This window comes from Bison bison, unplaced genomic scaffold (assembly GCF_000754665.1).
Source record: "Bison bison bison isolate TAMUID 2011002044 unplaced genomic scaffold, Bison_UMD1.0 scf7180017864044, whole genome shotgun sequence".
Taxonomy (NCBI): domain Eukaryota; kingdom Metazoa; phylum Chordata; class Mammalia; order Artiodactyla; family Bovidae; genus Bison; species Bison bison.
Genome location: NW_011494616.1, coordinates 2,130,150 through 2,149,257, shown reverse-complemented (window position 1 = coordinate 2,149,257; position 19,108 = coordinate 2,130,150). Strand labels below are relative to the sequence as shown.

The window sequence follows — 19,108 nt, the reverse complement described above, 5'->3', positions numbered from 1 at the left end:
GCAGAAATCCTTAACAAAATTCTAGCAATCAGAATCCAACAACACATTAAAAAGATCATACACCATGACCAAGTGGACTTTATCCCAGGGATGCAAGGATTCTTCAATATCCGCAAATCAATGAATGTTATACACCACATTAACAAATTGAAAAATAAAAACCATATGATTATCTCAATAGATGCAGAGAAAGCCTTTGACAAAATTCAACATCCATTTATGATAAGAACTCTCCAGAAAGCAGGAATAGAAGGAACATACCTCAACATAATAAAAGCTATATATGACAAACCCACAGCAAACATTATCCTCAATGGTGAAAAATTGAAAGCATTTCCTCTAAAGTCAGGAACAAGACAAGGGTGGCCACTTTCACCATTACTATTCAACATAGTTTTGGAAGTTTTGGCCACAGCAATCAGAGCAGAAAAAGAAATAAAAGGAATCCAAATTGGAAACGAAGAAGTAAAACTCTCACTATTTGCAGATGACATGATCCTCTACATAGAAAACCCTAAAGACTCCGCCAGGAAATTACTAGAACTAATCAATGATTACAGTAAAGTTGCAGGATATAAAATCAACACACAGAAATCCCTTGCATTCCTATACACTAATAATGAGAAAACTGAAAGAGAAATTAAGGAAACAATTCCATTCACCATTGCAACGGAAAGTAAAATACTTAGGAATATATCTACCTAAAGAAACTAAAGACCTATATATAGAAAACTATAAAACCTGGTGAAAGAAATCAAAGAGGACACTAATAGATGGAAAAATATACCATGTTCATGGATTGGAAGAATCAATATAGTGAAAATGAGTATACTACCCAAAGCAATTTATAGATTCAATGCAATCCCTATCAAGCTACCAACGGTATTCTTCACAGAGCTAGAACAAATAATTTCACAATTTGTATGGAAATACAAAAAACCTCGAATAGCCAAAGCTATCTTGAGAAAGAAAAATGGAACTGGAGGAATCAACCTACCTGACTTCAGACTCTATTAAAAAGCCATAGTTATCAAGACAGTATGGTACTGGCACAAAGACAGAAATATTGAAAAATGGAACAAAATAGAAAGCCCAGAGATAAATCCACGCACATATGGACACCTTATCTTTGACAAAGGAGGCAAGAATATACAATGGATTAAAGACAATCTCTTTAACAAGTAGTGCTGGGAAAACTGGTCAACCACTTGTAAAAGAATGAAACTAGACCACTTTCTAACACCATACACAAAAATAAACTCAAAATGGATTAAAGATCTCAATGTAAGACCAGAAACTATAAAACTTCTAGAGGAGAACATAGGCAAAACACTCTCTGACATACATCACAGCAGGATCCTCTATGACCCACCTCCCAGAATATTGGAAATAAAAGCAAAAATAAACAAATGAGATCTAATTAAACTTAAAAGCTTCTGCACATCAAAGGAAAGTATTAGCAAGGTGAAAAGGCAGCCTTCAGAATGGGAGAAAATAATAGCAAATGAAGCAACTGACAAACAACTAATCTCAAAAATATACAAGCAACTCCTACAGCTCAACTCCAGAAAAATAAATGACCCAATCAAAAAATGGGCCAAAGAACGAAATAGACATTTCTCCAAAGAAGACATACAGATGGCTAACAAACATGAAAAGATGCTCACCACCACTCATTATCAGAGAAATGCAAATCAAAACCACTATGAGGTACCATTTCACGCCAGTCAGAATGGCTGTGATCCAAAAGTCTACAAGCAATAAATGCTGGAGAGGGTGTGGAGAAAAGGGAACCCTCTTACACTATTGGTGGGAATGCAAACTAGTACAGCCACTATGGAGGGAGAACAGTGTGGAGATTCCTTAAAAAACTGGAAATAGAACTGCCTTATGACCCAGCAATCCCACTGCTGGGCATACACACTGAGGAAACCAGAAGCGAAAGAGACACGTGTACCCCAATGTTCATCGCAGCACTGTTTATAATAGCCAGGACATGGAAGCAACCTAGATGCCCATCAGCAGATGAATGGATAAGAAAGCTGTGGTACATATACACAATGGAGTATTACTCAGCCATTAAAAAGAATACATTTGAATCAGTTCTAATGAGATGGATGAAACTGGAACCTATTATACAGAGTGAAGTAAGCCAGAAAGAAAAACACCAATACAGTATACTAACGCATATATATGGAATTTAGAAAGATGGTAACAATAACCCGGTGTACAAGACCACAAAAGAGACACTGATGTATAGATCAGTCTTATGGACTCTGTGGGAGAGGGAGAGGGTGGGGAGATTTGGGAGAATAGCAGTGAAACAGGTATAATATCATGTAGGAAACGAGTCGCCAGTCCAGGTTCGATGCACGATACTGGATGCTTGGGGCTGGTGCACTGGGACGACCCACAGGGAGGGTATGGGGAGGGAGGAGGGTTCAGGATGGGGAACACAGGTATACCTGTGGCGGATTCATTTCGATATTTGGCAAAACTAATACAATATTGTAAAGTTTAAAAATAAAAAAAAAAAAGGAAATCAATCCTTAATATTCATCAAAGGGACTGATGCTGAAGCTCCAATACTTTGGCCACCTGATGCAAAAAGCTCATTGGAAAAGACCCTGATGCTGCGAAAGGTTGAAAGGAGGAGGAGAAGGGGACGACATAGGATGAGATGGTTGGATGGCATCACTGACTCGATGGATGTGAGTTTGAGCAAGCTCTGGGAGATAGTAAAGGACAGGGAAGCCTGGTATGCTGCAGTCCATGGGGTCGCAGTCAGACACGACTGAGCGACTAAACAACTCCTTGATCGGGCTTCCCAGGTGGCTCAAATGGTAAAGAATCTACCTGCAATGGAGGAAATCTGGGTTCAACTCCTGGGTCGGGAAGATCCTCTGGCTCCCCACTCCAATGTTCTTGCCTGGAGAATTCCATGGACAGAGGAGCCTGGCTGGCTTACAAAGAGTCCACTGGGTTGCAAAGAGTTGGATGTGACTCAGCAACTAACACTTCACTCTTTAATCATATCAGCAAGATCCTTGGCAAGTACCTTTCCTCCTCCTGATGAGACAATACTCTATTATCCCTCACTGAATTCATTATTCTGGTACCCAGAGGCAAATTCAACTTCAATATGTGCCATAATTTTTCAAATTCTCCTTTCTTTCAAACACTGAACTCTGCATTGGAATGATAAGTTTAAAAAAACCCAGAAAAACAAAAACAAAACCCCCCATAACACTGTGTCCTAAATCCATTGGTTTTGTCTCAAGTTTCTATTTCCTAATTTAACAAGGCTTCACTTTGTTTTCTTCTCCCCTGAAGTGTAAGTCTTAGTTGCCCAGTCATGTCCGACTCTCTGAAACGCCATGGACTGAAGCCCACCAGACTCCTCTGTCCATGGAATTCTCCAGGCAAGAATACTGGAGTGGGTAGCCATTCCCTTCTGCAGCGGATCTTCCCGACCGCAGGATCGAACCCGGGTCTCCTGCACTGCAGGCAGATTCTTTACCATCTGAGCCACGTGGGAAACCCATTCATAGGTATTTATAAGAAAACATTCTATAGTTAACTAAGTTTGGGAAGTTAGAAAAACAAAGTTAAACAGAGTTCTTTATTATATAACTTTTTAGAAACTTTGATACAATCATTTGAATTGTAAAGGAAGATTTCAGGGTTTTGGATAGTATATAGATTTGCGTAAGTTACATAAAAGTATAAAATTATTTCTTCATGAACATCTTAAAGGGGTCAATATTTTACAGTAAGTATTTCGAGAAACAATATGACTGCCCCTGATAGGGGAGGAGTAATCACACTGATGTCTGAGAAGTCTGTGGATCCAGATGAAGATGGCTACAAATACCATGACCAATGAGGCAGAGCTACATTGCACAGTACTGAATCTATTGCCTTTAAAACTGAAACCTCATAATAGCAGGCATATTATGAATTTAAAATGAGGTCAAACAAAAATTGTTAACAGATTACTTATAGGTCTTTCTCTTTATGGGAAAATTATAATTTTGTATGTAGGGAAGAATGAAGTTTCTTTAATGCTGAGGTACTAAATTACTTGCCCCATGAAAGGAAAAAGTAAATTCAGTTTGTTGTAGTAAGTCAGTAATCACCCAGTAGTTTATCCATCAACCTAGGACTTGAGTTGCTTGATTTCCAAATTGAAAAGAAAGCAAAATACACACAGATACTAAAGGTAAGACAACTGAACAAGCACTTTTTAAAAGTAATAAAAATACATCACAATGAAATAAAATTCAACAAAAAGGTTTGTTAATACTTTATTAGTATTTTCTAATGGACAAAACATAATGCAAACCAAATAAAATTTTAAATCTTTTTAGTTCAATAAAAATAACTGACATTCTGATTGCTGTTTCTTCTTTGTTAAAGAAGTATTGATAGAATAGTTAGGCACACAGTTGACACTTATTGTACAATGATATGCACAAGTTATCTTTAAACAATTGTAATCCTAAAATGTGCTCTTTATATTTTTCCCTTGTAATACAGGAGCCATGCTCCTATAAGCAAAATTTACTAATAACAAAAGAATTTTACAAGGAGTGACAAAACGACTTTTAAAACAAGTCCTTAAATAAAAGGATGCAGCAACAACGGAATGTTAAGTTGTTGGGTTAAGAAGACAGTTTAACTAGATCTCAAAACATTAAAAATTCATTTATTTTACAATTACTCAAATACACATGCATTAAATGAAAATATTGCACAAATTAAAATTTTAGATTGTGAAATTTTATATTGTTCTTAAATTTTTAAAAATTGGTACACTTTCTAGTAGCACTTAACTGTTTGATTTTTTTCCAAACACCCGCAGCAGAAACTTAAAATGAAGGAACTGCTATATTCAAGAAAGTTTTAAATGTTTTTTAAAATAAAAATTAAGGCTAACCAAGTGCATCCATTGGTCAATGGCACAATTGTTTTCAGCAACTATTCAGAAAACCCTAATCACAGGAAATGCCCATCTTAGTATTATATTTAAATCATACAATCAATTTTTTAGAGGAATGAACTGTAAGTTAGTAGTGATGGTTTCTAAATAGTTTATGTTACCTGAAAAATCAGAAAAACTCAAATAAAGAATGATTAATTTTGAAGGTTCTTGCCTAAAGGCACCACTGACTTAAAAACACATTCAAAAATCAAATATCAGAAGACATAAAGCCTCTTCCTGTATATATTCATATATGCAATAAAAGCATTAAATGTAGTAACTTCATTAAACATAGTACACTGTACTTGACTTATGGGTTAAATATTTTACACACAGCTCGACCAAATCACTCAAAAAGTATATCTAATTTTAGCATGACCACAGCTTTCTCTGATGTAAAACAGAGATGTGCAAAGAGAAGATGCACAACCGTTTACATAGACTACCATTTGACATTTCTGCTTCTGAAATATAAACTCTTTTAAACAAAAATTATTTTAAAAACCCACTTACTCTAATAGTTTTTGGTATGACTGCAGTTATCTTGCAGGGCTTCATGAAAATCTGCAATACTGCATGACCTTTCCCTGGTTGATGGCCAGCGTTCCTCACATTATCTAGAAATGCTTTTTCACATGTACACAGTAGACTCTTACATGAATTCTGTTTACTCTTAATATTTACTTATGTCAAAAATATACTGGAAATGGGCAGGGGTGTATCTTAAAATCATTGCACTTATGGCCATGCTGACGCTTCCTACAGACATGTTTCACATGTTTCTTCTAAAGCCTGGGGCAGGAAGATACATTGAGAAGAAATATTATTTCTTCCACCAGAGTCAATAAAGATCTTTTCTCATTTGGAAGTTTAAATGAAAGGGATTTATGTAATTCTGAAGACATGCAACACAGGCTGAATATATGCAAACTCTAAGTATGCATAACAGCATTGTTAATAAATATGATCATTATCATAAAGCTTTAGAGGAAGGCTTTATTCTATCAGGCTTTGCTTCATAAGTAGGATCTCAGCAAGAACAAGACAATAACATCTTGTCCCAATCTTAAAACTCCCAAACAACTGGGATACCAATACTCTGTCCCTTTATCCTAAGCACCCGAAAGTTCTTTTAACACCAGCATCTTGGCTCAGTGGTCTGATAAATAGCTTCACTATTATAAGGTTTTAGTGTTAAATATTTTTAAAACAAAAAACGCTGAGACACCCAAACACTTAGTGGAAGTTAAACTATGCAGAAGTCCTGCATATAAAACATATGAAGACTTCCAAGATGGACAAATGGAGACTGAGAAAACGAAAGGAAATGCAGAAGCTCCAAAACTGGAAAAGGTATTTTGTTGTTGGTATAAAATTATTTTAGGGACTTAAATGTATACACCAAGGGGTTTTGCCAACTTGCTTTATTTAGTAGAATTTTACATTATGCAAAATATAAATAAAAGCATATTTTAAAAAATATTATAGTTCTGTTTTCATTATTTCTTTTCATATATGTACACTGTAATAGTTAGGAATTTGTATGTTTACATACAACTTATAAGCTCATTTAATCCTTTGATTTGCTATTTTTGCAATCACCTAACGTATGTCTAGATCACACAATTTAAAATTATCATAGAGTAACTTTCAGGAGTACTTTTTTTAAATTTCCATATTTTAAGAAGTATTTGGCAGTTCCTTCAACAAATTCTAACCCCTATTATATAATCAGTAATCTCTTAAAGAAAGCTGTAATAACTTCAAAACTTAAGAGCCACCATATGCTTCTTTTTGCACACAGAATGCCAAAATAAAACTTAATTATGAGTACCATAAGAGCAAAATAGAGCCCTTAAGACATAGAAGAATTACTTAAAATCTGTTTTCTACCAATGAATAACAAATCCAATCAAACTTTGGTTGTGACTGGTTTTATTTTACATTAGGTTCTTATGTCATGAAAACAAAAGTGTAATTTGGATATGTCACTTCATACTTTAAGGGCATTCTGTCATTTTCCCTAGACCTGAAACAGATGTTTCAAAGATCATTCACCTGGCTAATCTACACTGTATCAAAATTCCGACAAAGATATATAAAACCATTATGCAAAACAAACCCCTCCAAACAGTACATTGCACGGTTTCCCACTGTTAAACAAATTAGCCAATTTGTCTGTGAACCATTGTTTTGTGCTTTCCTTAGCTCTCATATATACACTCTGGCACTTTGTCATTGCTGGAGAATGCTGATTAGTTTGAAACGGAAGAGACCAATGTCATCCTTGCTTGAGCTGTAGGCAGTATCCTCTCAGTGTTGCAAAAATATGCACCAAATCATTTAAGACACAGAAATCTCTCTTGGTACAAGTGGCTGGATTATAGACAATGATGAGAAGAATGGCAGTCATATGGATGTATTAATAATCTATTCTGAGACACTAAAAGACTGGTGCAGACACAACAGTATATGAGTTAAGCCCCAGAAGATCCGTCCATACCATTAGTCCTGGACAAAATGAACACCAGTTTCAGAGATTGGAGTGTCACCTTTTCTGTAAAGAAGGCGCTTGAGTAGTTTGAAGTTTCTGTTTATATTTTTGCATCTGCTTTGACCGTGAATGCAGTTTGTTGAAAAGTTCACGGAATTTATACTGTGGAAATAAGGTTTCCAAAAAGCCTTCCAAAAAGACATAAACCATTCTCCTATTTAACTGGTTGTGCTGAAACATTTCAAAAACACGAAGAATACCTTTCCGTGTTGTCTCAGCTCCAATAATGTGCTTCAGTTCATCTAAATAAGGGGAGGGGAAATAAACACAATTCATTATTCAAAGGAAATACAAAAGTATTCTAAGTTAAAACATGTAAAGTACACATTTGAGTGACTGATAAATAGCCAGTATTCAGAGAATGACCTTAATATAAGTTTAATAACTGACTTAAAACTTACATACATCAAAAGTATGGACACACTTGTATGGTATTGGGAGACAATACAAACAACAGAAAAAGCAGAACCCAGACTCAGAAACCCCAAATTAAGCGTTATAATCTTGTCCCTAATGTCACTCAGCTGTGTCAGACTCTTTGTGACCCCACGGATGGCAGACCACCAGGCTCCTCTGTCTGTGGGATTTTCCAGGCAAGAATACTTGAGTGGGTTGCCATTTCCACCTCTATGGGATATTCCCAATACAGGGATAGAACCCACGTCTCCTGTGTCTCCTGCATTGGCAGGTTGGATTATTTACCACTGAGCCATCTGGGAAGCCCTGTCCCTTAATACCTATATAACTCACCCACCCTGAGTTTCTTTCCTCATCTGTAAAATGGGAATTTATAATAACCAATATCATTATTACTGTGAGAATTTATAAAGCTTTGATGAGATAAAGTGAAAAGTGATCTGTAAACTCTAAAACACTATAAAAATATTCTCCATCTAATGCACAATGAGAAATACTACAAACAAATGCGGAAACTTGATCTCTGATTTAAAAAAACTTGCAACACACTAACAGTGCATTGGCAGGATCTGATTGGTACAAACAGATAAAGGATTTAAGAACATGAATAAGGAAATGAGCACCAAGTGTGGAAAACATACAAACAAATGGGGTGGAACAATTTGGCTCCGTTTTAGGATTCCTGTAAAAGAAAGTGGTGAAAAGAATGGAAAACTGACCGTGCTCCAACTGGCAGGGTGAGCACACTTGGAGTTACTCACAGGCAACATGAAGTTACTAGAGACACCTGAGTGTGGGAACATCATGTAGGATCATTCTTAATTATTTATAAACAGGGCCCCCAAAACAACACTTTATTGCTTTCAAAAGAAACATGCAACTCCTAAAAAGTATGTTTCTAACTAGGGTACAATAAAATTTTAAGCAAATAGTTTTAAATTCACTAAAAAACAGGTGAGGAATTCTGTACATATAAAAATACTTATTTTTATATCTTTCCTCACTTCCTTCAAGTCTTCATGTAAGTGTCATCCACTCACAACTGCAACTCACCTGTCACTTCCACTTTCCTGCACTATCTGTCTCCTCGGCTCTTAGCACTATCCAATATACTGTGCTTCATCTATTTCTTTTGTATGTCTTCTGTGTCCCCCTAGTAGAATGTAAACTCTAAGGAGGCAACGATCAGTGTAAAGAATAGTGTCTAGCTCATGAAATGCTCTCAATAAACATTCATCGTATAAATGCATTAAGATTTCTTTCTACTCCATAACTGAGTACATCTAAAGCACCATCCGGTTTATTCTAAAAGTATATGAATATCCTAGGCTACTGTTTCTCTTTATTTTTCTAAAATGTTATTCCTGTAACTTGCTTTTTATCTCCAAACGCAAAAGTATAGTCTATAGAGTGGAATAAAAAGCCATGTGGCAAATATCCAATTTAATGGACAGAAGAGAAAGTTGATTAAAATCTACAATGAAAATTTAGTTTAAAGAAAAACAAAATTATAGGAAAAGAAATAGATGATATTGAAAACGTAAATATTTTTCTATTCCCTACATCCATAATTAAAATGTGGAGAAGAGATATCTAGGTATTTTAAAAGACATTTATCACCATAGGAGAAATCAATCACCCAACTAAACAAAACTTCTCTTACTGAGAGAAGACAAATGGACAAAGTAAATCTAAGTTAGTGAGATAGTAGAGTTCTAAAATAATTCATATTACACCAAAAGAATGCCACCATGTATACTTTCTTTAGGATCATGTTTTAGCAGAGATTAAGCATGTTTCAAAGGCATTCTTTGAGAAAATGTGTTTGTTCTCTTAAACAGAACAAATATTCTTTCTGAAAACCTCATACTTCATTATCATTATACTTTATTATTAGCCCTTTCATCTGTCATGGGCTTCCCTGATAGCTCAGTTGGTAAAGAATCTGCCTGCAATTCAGGAGACCCTTGTTTGATTTCTGGGTTGGAGAGATCCCCTGGAGAAGGGAAAAGCTACCCACTCCCGTATTCTTGGGCTTCCCTTGTGGCTCAGCTGGTAAAGAATCCACCTGCAATGCAGGAGACCTGGGTTCGATCCCTGGGTTGGGGACATCCCTTGGAGAAGGGAAAGGCTACCCATTCCAGTATTCTAGCCTGGAGAATTCCAGGGACTGTATAGTCCACGGGGTCACAAAGAATCAGACACGACTGAGTGACTTTCACTGTCATCTGTCACAGATTTTATCATCAACTTTATTCTTAAAATGTTTCAAGACAGCAAAGTGAAGCGGTTCAAGTATAATTTTTATTGAAGTGGTTGAATACAGTGGTTTCAAGAACTCAAAGCTAAGTCAGACTTCCAATACTCACTCCTTAAACCTCAGGTGTGTGTGTTTTAGTTGCTTAGTCATGTCCAACTCTTTGGGACCCTGTGGACTATAGCCCACCAGGCTCCTCTGTCCATAGAATTCCCCATGGAGTAACTATAGCACACCAGGCTCCCCTGTCTATGGAATTCTCCAGGCACGAATACTGGAGTAGGTGGCCATTGTCTTCTCCAAGGGATCTTCCCAATCCAGGGATCGAACCCCAGTCTCCTGCATTGCAGGCAGACTCTTTACCATCTATTCCAAGGTAGATGCCAGGCAATCTACCTTGGGTATTTACACTTAACCCCTTTGAGGTGATTTTTTCCCTCATATTTAAATCTGTGATGTTAACAGTTTCCTAGGCTTTATAATATTGTTATATTAGTGTGTGTGTGTGTGTGTGTGTGTGGGTATGTTAGTTGCTTGGTCGTGTCTGACTCTTTGCAACCCCATAGACCATAGCACAACAGGCCCCTCTGTCCATGGGATTCTCCAGGCAAGAACACTGGAGTGGGTTGTCATTTCCTTCTCCAAAAGGAACTATAGAAAGAAAGAAAAGAAAGTGAAGTCGCTCAGTTGTGTCCGACTCTTTGTGACCTCATGGACTATAGCCTACCAGGCTCCTCCATCCATGGCATTTTCCAGCAAGAGTACTGGAGTGGGGTGCCATTTTCTTCTCCAATACTGTTATGAAGATTAGTTAAATATATATGAGAAATAAGTAGCACAATGCCTCCTGGTATATAAGCCATCAAATTGATGTTATTATAGTCAAAAGGCAGCTAAATTTGGCATGCTTAATGCACGCCATAAATTCGGAAGTACAAATTGAGATTTATGCTAAAAATGTTCACTTACCTGGCATAATTGAAAGTAATTTAGTTTTTCCTGCGACTCTTGTTCTCATTCGAATACCTTTATCTCTGCACGGGATAGTCTCGGCTAAAATGCCATTTGGCCAAAAGGCATCTCTATTTAAGAAGATTAAATAAATTTTGTAAACATTTTCATTTTCTAATGATACAAGTTGGTAAAATTATCCCAATTTTCTACAGAAAACATAAATGCAAAGAGAAAAAGGAAACATTTCTGAAATTCTATTTAGGTGTGATATTCAACAGATAGTAACTAAGTGCAGGGTTTACACAAGAAAAAAATAACAAAAGTATGCCCTGGAGTAACTGCATCCATATCTTACAGCTGTGTTGATTACAATGTTTCTTTCACCTATATAATCCACTCTTCTTTACTTTACAGTGTGCTGATTACTGTTCCCTAGTTCTTCAAGCCAAAGAGAGGAATTAAGCACAATAACTAAGCTTCTACCTGGGGATCTGGTCTCAGAGAGAGCCTGCGAGAACAGTTCTTAACTGACTGCCCATTAGAAACACCTGGGAGTTTTAAACACTATGTCCAGGCCTTCCACCAGATGCATTAAGTCAGACCCTGCAAATGTGACCTAAGGATCAGTACTTTTTAAAGCTGTTCAAGTGATTCCAATGTGCCCTCCAGAGGAACAACATTTACACACCCTGAAACAGAATGAACATGCCAGGGAACGCAGTCCAGCTTTTAGAAACAATATGGTACAGTGATGAGAAACTCAGCTTCAGATTAGAGAAACTTGTTTCCCCAACTTTCTAGCACATGAGCCTTTGGGCAAGCTGCTGAACTTCTCAAATTCTCAATTTCTTTGTAATAAAATGGAAACAAAAAACCCTATCTCATAAAGGAGGATAAAATCAGAAACTGGCCATAGTAAAGTAGTTGCTGCTGCTGCTGCTGCTAAGTCGCTTCAGTCGTGTCCGACTCTGTGCGACCCCATAGACGGAAGCTCATCAGGCTCCCCCGTCCCTGGGATTCTCCAGGCAAGAACACTGGAGTGGGTTGCCATTTCCTTCTCCAATGCATGAAAGTGAAAAGTGAAAGTGAAGTCGCTCAGTCGTGTCTGACTCTTAGCGACCCCATGGACTGCAGCCTTCCAGGCTCCTCCATCCATGGGATTTTCCAGGCAAGAGTACTGGAGTGGGGTGCCATTGCCTTCTCCAAGAAAAGTAGTTGGATGGTGCCAAACATTGTACGCTATTCATAGCTGCCTTCTTGTTTCTGTTACTTCAAAGGACATGATGCCATGCATATTTGTGTTCTGCTTATCTCTCACTGTTAGAAAAGATGTTTATTTCTCTGCCGTTCCATGCATTCCTTGAAGGGACTGAATCTTACCTCTCAGTCACCAGTTAAGAGGGCTAGACACAGAGAAGGGGCTGAGAATATTTTTGGAGAATCGATATATGAACTGGAGTATCACTGCTCTTAATTTGAACCTTTTCAGAGGTTCTAAATAAAACCTCTAAATAAAAGAGCCTAAATAAAAATAAATAAAAGGGTCTAAATAAAAATTTAGACCATGGTCAGAGACAAACAAATTTCTAAAATATCTCACTTAAAATCAAAGTTAGCAACTACAACTGAGAAAAATTAATCTCCAAAACTAGGTAATCTGATTATATGACCATGCCATGTATATACTAGTACTTCAATTATTTTAAAGCCACATTACTGTGATAAAATGTAGCCTAAGATCTAAAAGATTTTTCATTTACAATTTTTTTTTCTATTCTGGTTCTAAAGAAAACAAAGATTAATAGGTGCAAGGGATAAACGTTTATTATAATTTTTACAAGTCTTTTTGGTCATCAGTGATGATTAAAACCAATGTTATGGCCAGAAAGAAAAGGAACGCGATAAAAGTTAGCGATAACAATGTTCAACTCTGTGCTACCTGCAGGAAGTGACTTTGTCTTAAGATATACCTGAAACGTTTCACTAAGTCAGCTACTTGCTCCGGTGAGGTCATCCAATCAACATGGTCAACTATTTTTCTGAAAGTAAAGAAATTTAAATAAGTATGGTCAAAATTTTAGAAGGTAAATCAAATAAAGAAACATTACTTCTTTCATGGAGTAAGCAACTTAATTTGTGTGTAGATTGTCTCTGATAGCAACAGAATGCTTCAATAACCTTCTTCAAAGGCCCACAGAAAGAAATTCCCCTACAAAAGTTTGGGCAATCTGCTTCTAAAAGTAAAACTTGAAAAGCTAAGTAAGATCAGCCCTAAGTAGTTTTTTGTTTTTTTAAAAAAGTGGTACCTATTAATAGTATCACCATATGTAGCTCTTATAAGTTGTTGAAGTAGGTTTTTGATATTCCTTCGCAACCACTGATTTCTCTCTTTTAAGTCGAATACTTCATCCATGAGAAGCAGCATTACCCTAAGTGGAATATTATCATCCACCTGAGAAAATAAAGGGAAGAAATGAGATATATTTATTTGAGTTATCTATCTCTTGTGAATGGCTAATTTTGTTGCTTTTACCAAATGATTACTACTATTTACAGGTTGGAGAACAAGTTATACTATAGCTTTTATAACTGACTTTTTATTCTAATTCAGCAAAAAATACTTTTTTTTTTTTTTTTAGAGCTTCTCCATCTTTGGCTGCAAAGAATATAATCAATCTGATTTTGGTGTTGACCATCTGGTGATGTCCATGTGTATAGTCTTCTCTTGTGTTGTTGGAAGAGGGTGTTTGTTATGACCAGTGCATTTTTTTGGCAAAACTCTTAGTCTTTGCCCTCCTTCATTCCGTATTCCAAGGCCATATTTGCCTGTTACTCCAGGTGTTTCTCGACTTCCTAATCATCCCAGACCAGGGATCAAACCCATGTCTCCTGAATTGGCAGGCGGATTCTTATTCACTGCAACACCAGAGGAGTCAGCTGATACTGTGCCTTGATTACTGTAGATTTATAGTAAATCTTGAAGTAGGGTGAGTTCTACATAATTTTTTTTTCTTCTTCAGTATTGTCTTAACTATTCTAAGGGTTTTTCCTTTCTATATGAATGCTAGAATCAGAATCTGTTTCTCTGTATTTACAAAATGGCTTGCTGGGATTTTGAGTGGATTACATTTAATCTATAGATCAAGTTGGGAGGACTTGACATAATATTGAAACTTCCAATTCATGAACACAGAATATTTTCCTATCCATTACCTAAGGGTGGAAAAATTCTTGTATAGCCTAAACTTAAAAAAAAAAAAAAAAATCCTGAAAAGCCGAGTTCTAGGTCTCTGAGTTTAAGGCTTTGGGTCTGATCCACATGCTGTATAAAATCCATCTCAAAGGTGTATATCATGTCTTTACCACTTTCTAAACCATAGTTTCCTTCAACTAGAACTCACTGATTTATCTCTGAATGCTTCAACAGACTAGATTTATGTACTTGATTCAAGTACTTTACAGACTTTTCCTATAGGCTTTTAAAATGCTAATCATTTCCCCCTGAGACCTCTGCCTTTTGCTGGACCCTCATCTTTTTTTTTTTTTTAATTTTATTTTATTTTTAAACTTTATATAATTGTATTAGTTTTGCCAAACATCAAAATGAATCCGCCACAGGTATACATGTGTTCCCCATCCTAGACCCTCCTCCCTCCTCCCTCCCCATACCATCCCTCTGGGTTGTCCCAGTGCACCAGCCCCAAGCATCCAGTATCGTGCATCGAACCTGGACTGGCATCTCGTTTCCTACATGATATTTTACGTGTTTCAATGTCATTCTCCCAAATCTTCCCACCCTCTCCCTCTCCCACAGAGTCCATAAGACTGTTCTATACATCAGTGTCTCTTTTGCTGTCTCGTACACCAGGTTATTGTTACTATCTTTCTAAATTCCATATATATGCGTTAGTATACTGTATTGATGTTTTTCCTTCTGGCTTACTTCTGTATAATAGGCTCCAGTTTCATCCACCTCATTAGAACTGATTCAAATGTATTCTTTTTAATGGCTGAGTAATAATCCATTGTGTATATGTACCACAGCTTTCTTATCCATTCATCTGCTGATGGACATCTAGGTTGCTTCCATGTCCTGGCTATTATAAACAGTGCTGCGATGAACATTGGGGTACACGTGTCTCTTTCCCTTGGCTAATTTTGTTGCTTTTACCAAATGATTACTACTATTTACAGGTTGGAGAACAAGTTATACTATAGCTTTTATAACTGACTTTTTATTCTAATTCAGCAAAAAATACTTTTAACATCTGTTTTGACAGAAAACAGAATTAAACAAATCTACAATGATGAGTAAACCCCAAAGCTGCAATGGAAAAACCTTCTCCAAGTGGATTCATGATGACCTTAGGTTTGGGACCTTTTAGTAGAGTCTCTGTCAGTTTGTAACACATGCTAGCTAGCCCCTCTGCCTATTCTATGGAGCAGCTTTTTCCAAAGGACAAAATATTCTCAACATTTCTTTTTATTGAATAGAACAAAATAAAATCTACACAGAACATCTTGCTTTGCTTGGTTAGTGAGTTGTACATATTAGGTATTCTCACAATAAAGAACCTGAAATAAAATCCAGTACACAGCTAACATTACAAAAGTCGACTAAATTACTAGAATTTTCTTTTAATTTTTAACAAGTAAAAATGTGTACACTTTCATCATGGGAATATTCAATTATGATATAAAAAGTAAAGAAAGACAATGAGAATCCTTTGATGTGGAAATATATAGATAAAACCCAGAAAGGTGCAGATCTAGAACTGCAACAAAACTGCATAATTGCTAGTAACTTTATAATTCTTTGATCACTAAGCTACTCTTTTCTATTTCCTCATCAGTGTTGTAATTTGAATACTGAGAAAACAGCAAGAGTCATTCATTTTTCACTGTGTTGTAAACATTTTCTTAAGTGTGCCTTCTCTTTACATATCAAAAGTTCATGGCTTATCTACTCTCAATACTGCTCTATTCTCTGATCAAGTATATTCATAAGTTTAGTGCCACATAACAATTCTAATAAACAAATTATAAACACTTACTAAAAGGTATAATGTTATGGATATTATAACAGTACAACACATAATAAACATTCTTGAAAAAACAAAAATATTATCTTTGTTTAAGACAGTTTTACTGTAAGGAAATCCAATGAGAAACTGAAGGGGGATAATTATAACTTTAAAATAAATCTGCGTAATAGAACAGAATATAAAGCACAGACTCAAATATATAAAATAATTTAACTTGTAACAAGGGAGAAACATACACTGGGGAAAGCAGGCCTTCTCAGTAAATAGTGCTTAGGTCAACTGGACTCCTACATCATTCTACACACAACAATTAATCCTGATGAATGGCAAATCTAAGTTTTGGCATGGTAAAGGAAAACGATGTTTGAGGAAAAGCATAGGAGAACATCTATGTGACCCTGCAGTAAACACAGATCATACATAGAGAATAAAAGCACACAAAGTGGAAGATACTTACAAGAGACAAATACTTGTATCTGACAAATAACCGATACTCAGATTATACAATGTACTCCTACTAATCAAAGACAAAGACAGACAGCCAAGCCAACAGAAAAATGGGGGAAAGGACTAGACATATAAGACGGGACACTCAAATGGACAATAGGCTTATGAAAAGAGGTTCACAATTTTAACAGTCATCAGAGAAATGTAAATCCATATGAGATACAACAACCAGGATGGCTAAAATTAAAAAGGCGTGACATAAACATATTGAATTCTGGCAGGCTGTGAACCTCTGAAATTCTCATGCATTGCTGATGCTAATGTAAGTGGTACAAAGAGTGTGGAAAACTATTTGAGAGTATCTACTAAAACTGAATATATTTGTAACCTCTGACCAAGCAATTCCATTTCTGGGTACAGAGAGAAATGTGTACATATTTATTTAATCAAAAGATATGTACCCAAATGTTTATAGGAGTACTGTTCATAACATAGCAAATAAATTGTATTATATTTACAAAATGTGGTACTGTAAGGCCACAAGAATGAAGAAACCACAATCACACAGAACAACATGGAAGACTACCACAATGCTGAAGAAAAAAAGCCAGACTGAAAGGAGCACATGCCTCACAGTTTCATCTACATAAAGTATAACAGCAGGGCAGAAGTCAGGATAGTGATTATCCTTGGCAGGGGAGCGGACAGTGACAGGAAGAAAGCAGTAGGGGCTTTCTGGGGTACTGGCAACGTTCTGCTTCTTGTTTATAGTGCTGGTTACTTGGGTATGTTCAGTTTCTAAGAATTCATCAAACTTAATGATTAAAATATGAGTACATTAATAACATACACATATTATACTCCATTAAAAAGTTAAAAAGATCTGCACAGTATGATTTGAATTCCAACTGACTGCTACCAAAACAAAAATTAACTCACAGTATCATCAAGTTGAGCTGAAACTCGACAATGTTCAGGATCTGAATCAGTCTTCGGAATTAAAGGAGGAACCTAGTATTAAAAAAAAAAAAAAGAACAAAGTAAACACACTAAAGCAGAAAATGAAAGAACACAAGATAATAAACTGAAACAAGTGTCAAATATAATAAAGGGCACTTGATTCTGGGGACAATAGATAAACAAAATTTAGAGAGCATTAACAAAGTATTAACAATCTAAAATTAAAAAACGAATATAAAAGTGTAATTATTTCATTATCAACAGATTGTTTTCCTTTAAAAAAAAAAAGGATTCATTTTGAGTCGGAAGGAGATATTAGTCATTCAAACCTCCATATTTTTTAGAATTTAAAGCTAAGAAATGTTAAATGATTTAAAGATAAAAGTGAATAGCACAGAGAATAGAACTGCAATCTTTTTTCTTCTATCATAAAGAGCCTTGCAGTATGTTAACAGGCTGAAAGAAACTAATTAACTAATTGTTACACAATGTAAGCTATCAAGAAGAGGGACAGAAAGACCAGTGCTAGCTGGTAATCATTTCTCAGTATAGGAAGGACCACCAAGATCACCTGTTATAACCCCTGCATGTACCGGTCAGGAAAAAGAATGCAAAAGTTCAGTGACTTCTGTATGAAGTCATATGGGTAGTTACCGGCAGAAGCGGCACCAGACAACCCTCCCTTCAGTGTTAGTGCACTGCCCCACGATTAGAAATTCAGATGGAGCATCAAGAAGATATGAGAGTTGACAGAAGAGTATGATTTACACACACTGTATTTTAGGAATTGTCTCTTACAATAAATAAATTCTATCTGTGTTTATATATATTTCCTCTTCATGGAAACATGATCTAACAAATATAAAGTTCTAATACCTACATGATTTCTTTCATAGTCTTGATTATAACTTTAAACAACTAGGTCGAAATTATTTTTTAAAATGTACATTAGGAAGCAAAAAACTACTTGATTCACCAGTATCCACTACCAGTATAAAAAAAATGCTTCCAAGCAAACTCCTCTGTTCCTCTCACAGGTATCTACATACTAAGGATTGATGATGTTGAAAGACTCTTCCTCCCTTTCATCTCGTGAATCTTAATCGTGTGACTCAGGAGAAATTTATGCTTGCTGATGAATACTAATATAATTTACACAATAGCACGTACCTGTTTTGCTATAAATTTTAACATTATAGAATAAATATGCTATAATGGAATAAAACAGTACAAAGAATGTTAACTTCATTAATTTTCAATGTGCTTTAAATTAATTTTTAAATTGTACTGCAATAGAGACTGAGAAGTGAGTGCATTTTACAGTATCCACTTCTGATAATTAATTCTCTTTAGCTTTTTAATTCTTTATGAGACTATGTGTCTGAGAGCTTTGGACTTACAAAGAGAAATAAGGTAAACCTAAGCAGGAGCTCAGTAAATCTTAGTTGACCTAAAAATCATTTCCTTCAGACATTACTGAAAACATCTTC

General features: G+C 35.9%; 1 protein-coding gene across 3 annotated transcripts in view; it reads right to left on the bottom strand.

Annotated features, from left to right (window-relative positions):
• Window positions 1-6,902: 6,902 nt before the first annotated feature.
• SNX13 (sorting nexin 13) overlaps window positions 6,903-19,108 on the bottom strand; it is a 143,636-nt gene continuing 131,430 nt past the window's right edge. For all 3 annotated transcript variants that reach the window (XM_010835601.1, XM_010835600.1, XM_010835602.1), the window contains exons 22-26: window positions 17,598-17,669; window positions 13,473-13,618; window positions 13,137-13,205; window positions 11,182-11,294; window positions 6,903-7,780 (exon numbers count right to left, since the gene is read on the bottom strand). In XM_010835601.1, coding sequence (XP_010833903.1) covers window positions 7,533-7,780; window positions 11,182-11,294; window positions 13,137-13,205; window positions 13,473-13,618; window positions 17,598-17,669 — 648 coding nt within the window. In that variant the 3' untranslated portion in view covers window positions 6,903-7,532. The remainder of the gene's footprint in view (window positions 7,781-11,181; window positions 11,295-13,136; window positions 13,206-13,472; window positions 13,619-17,597; window positions 17,670-19,108) is intronic.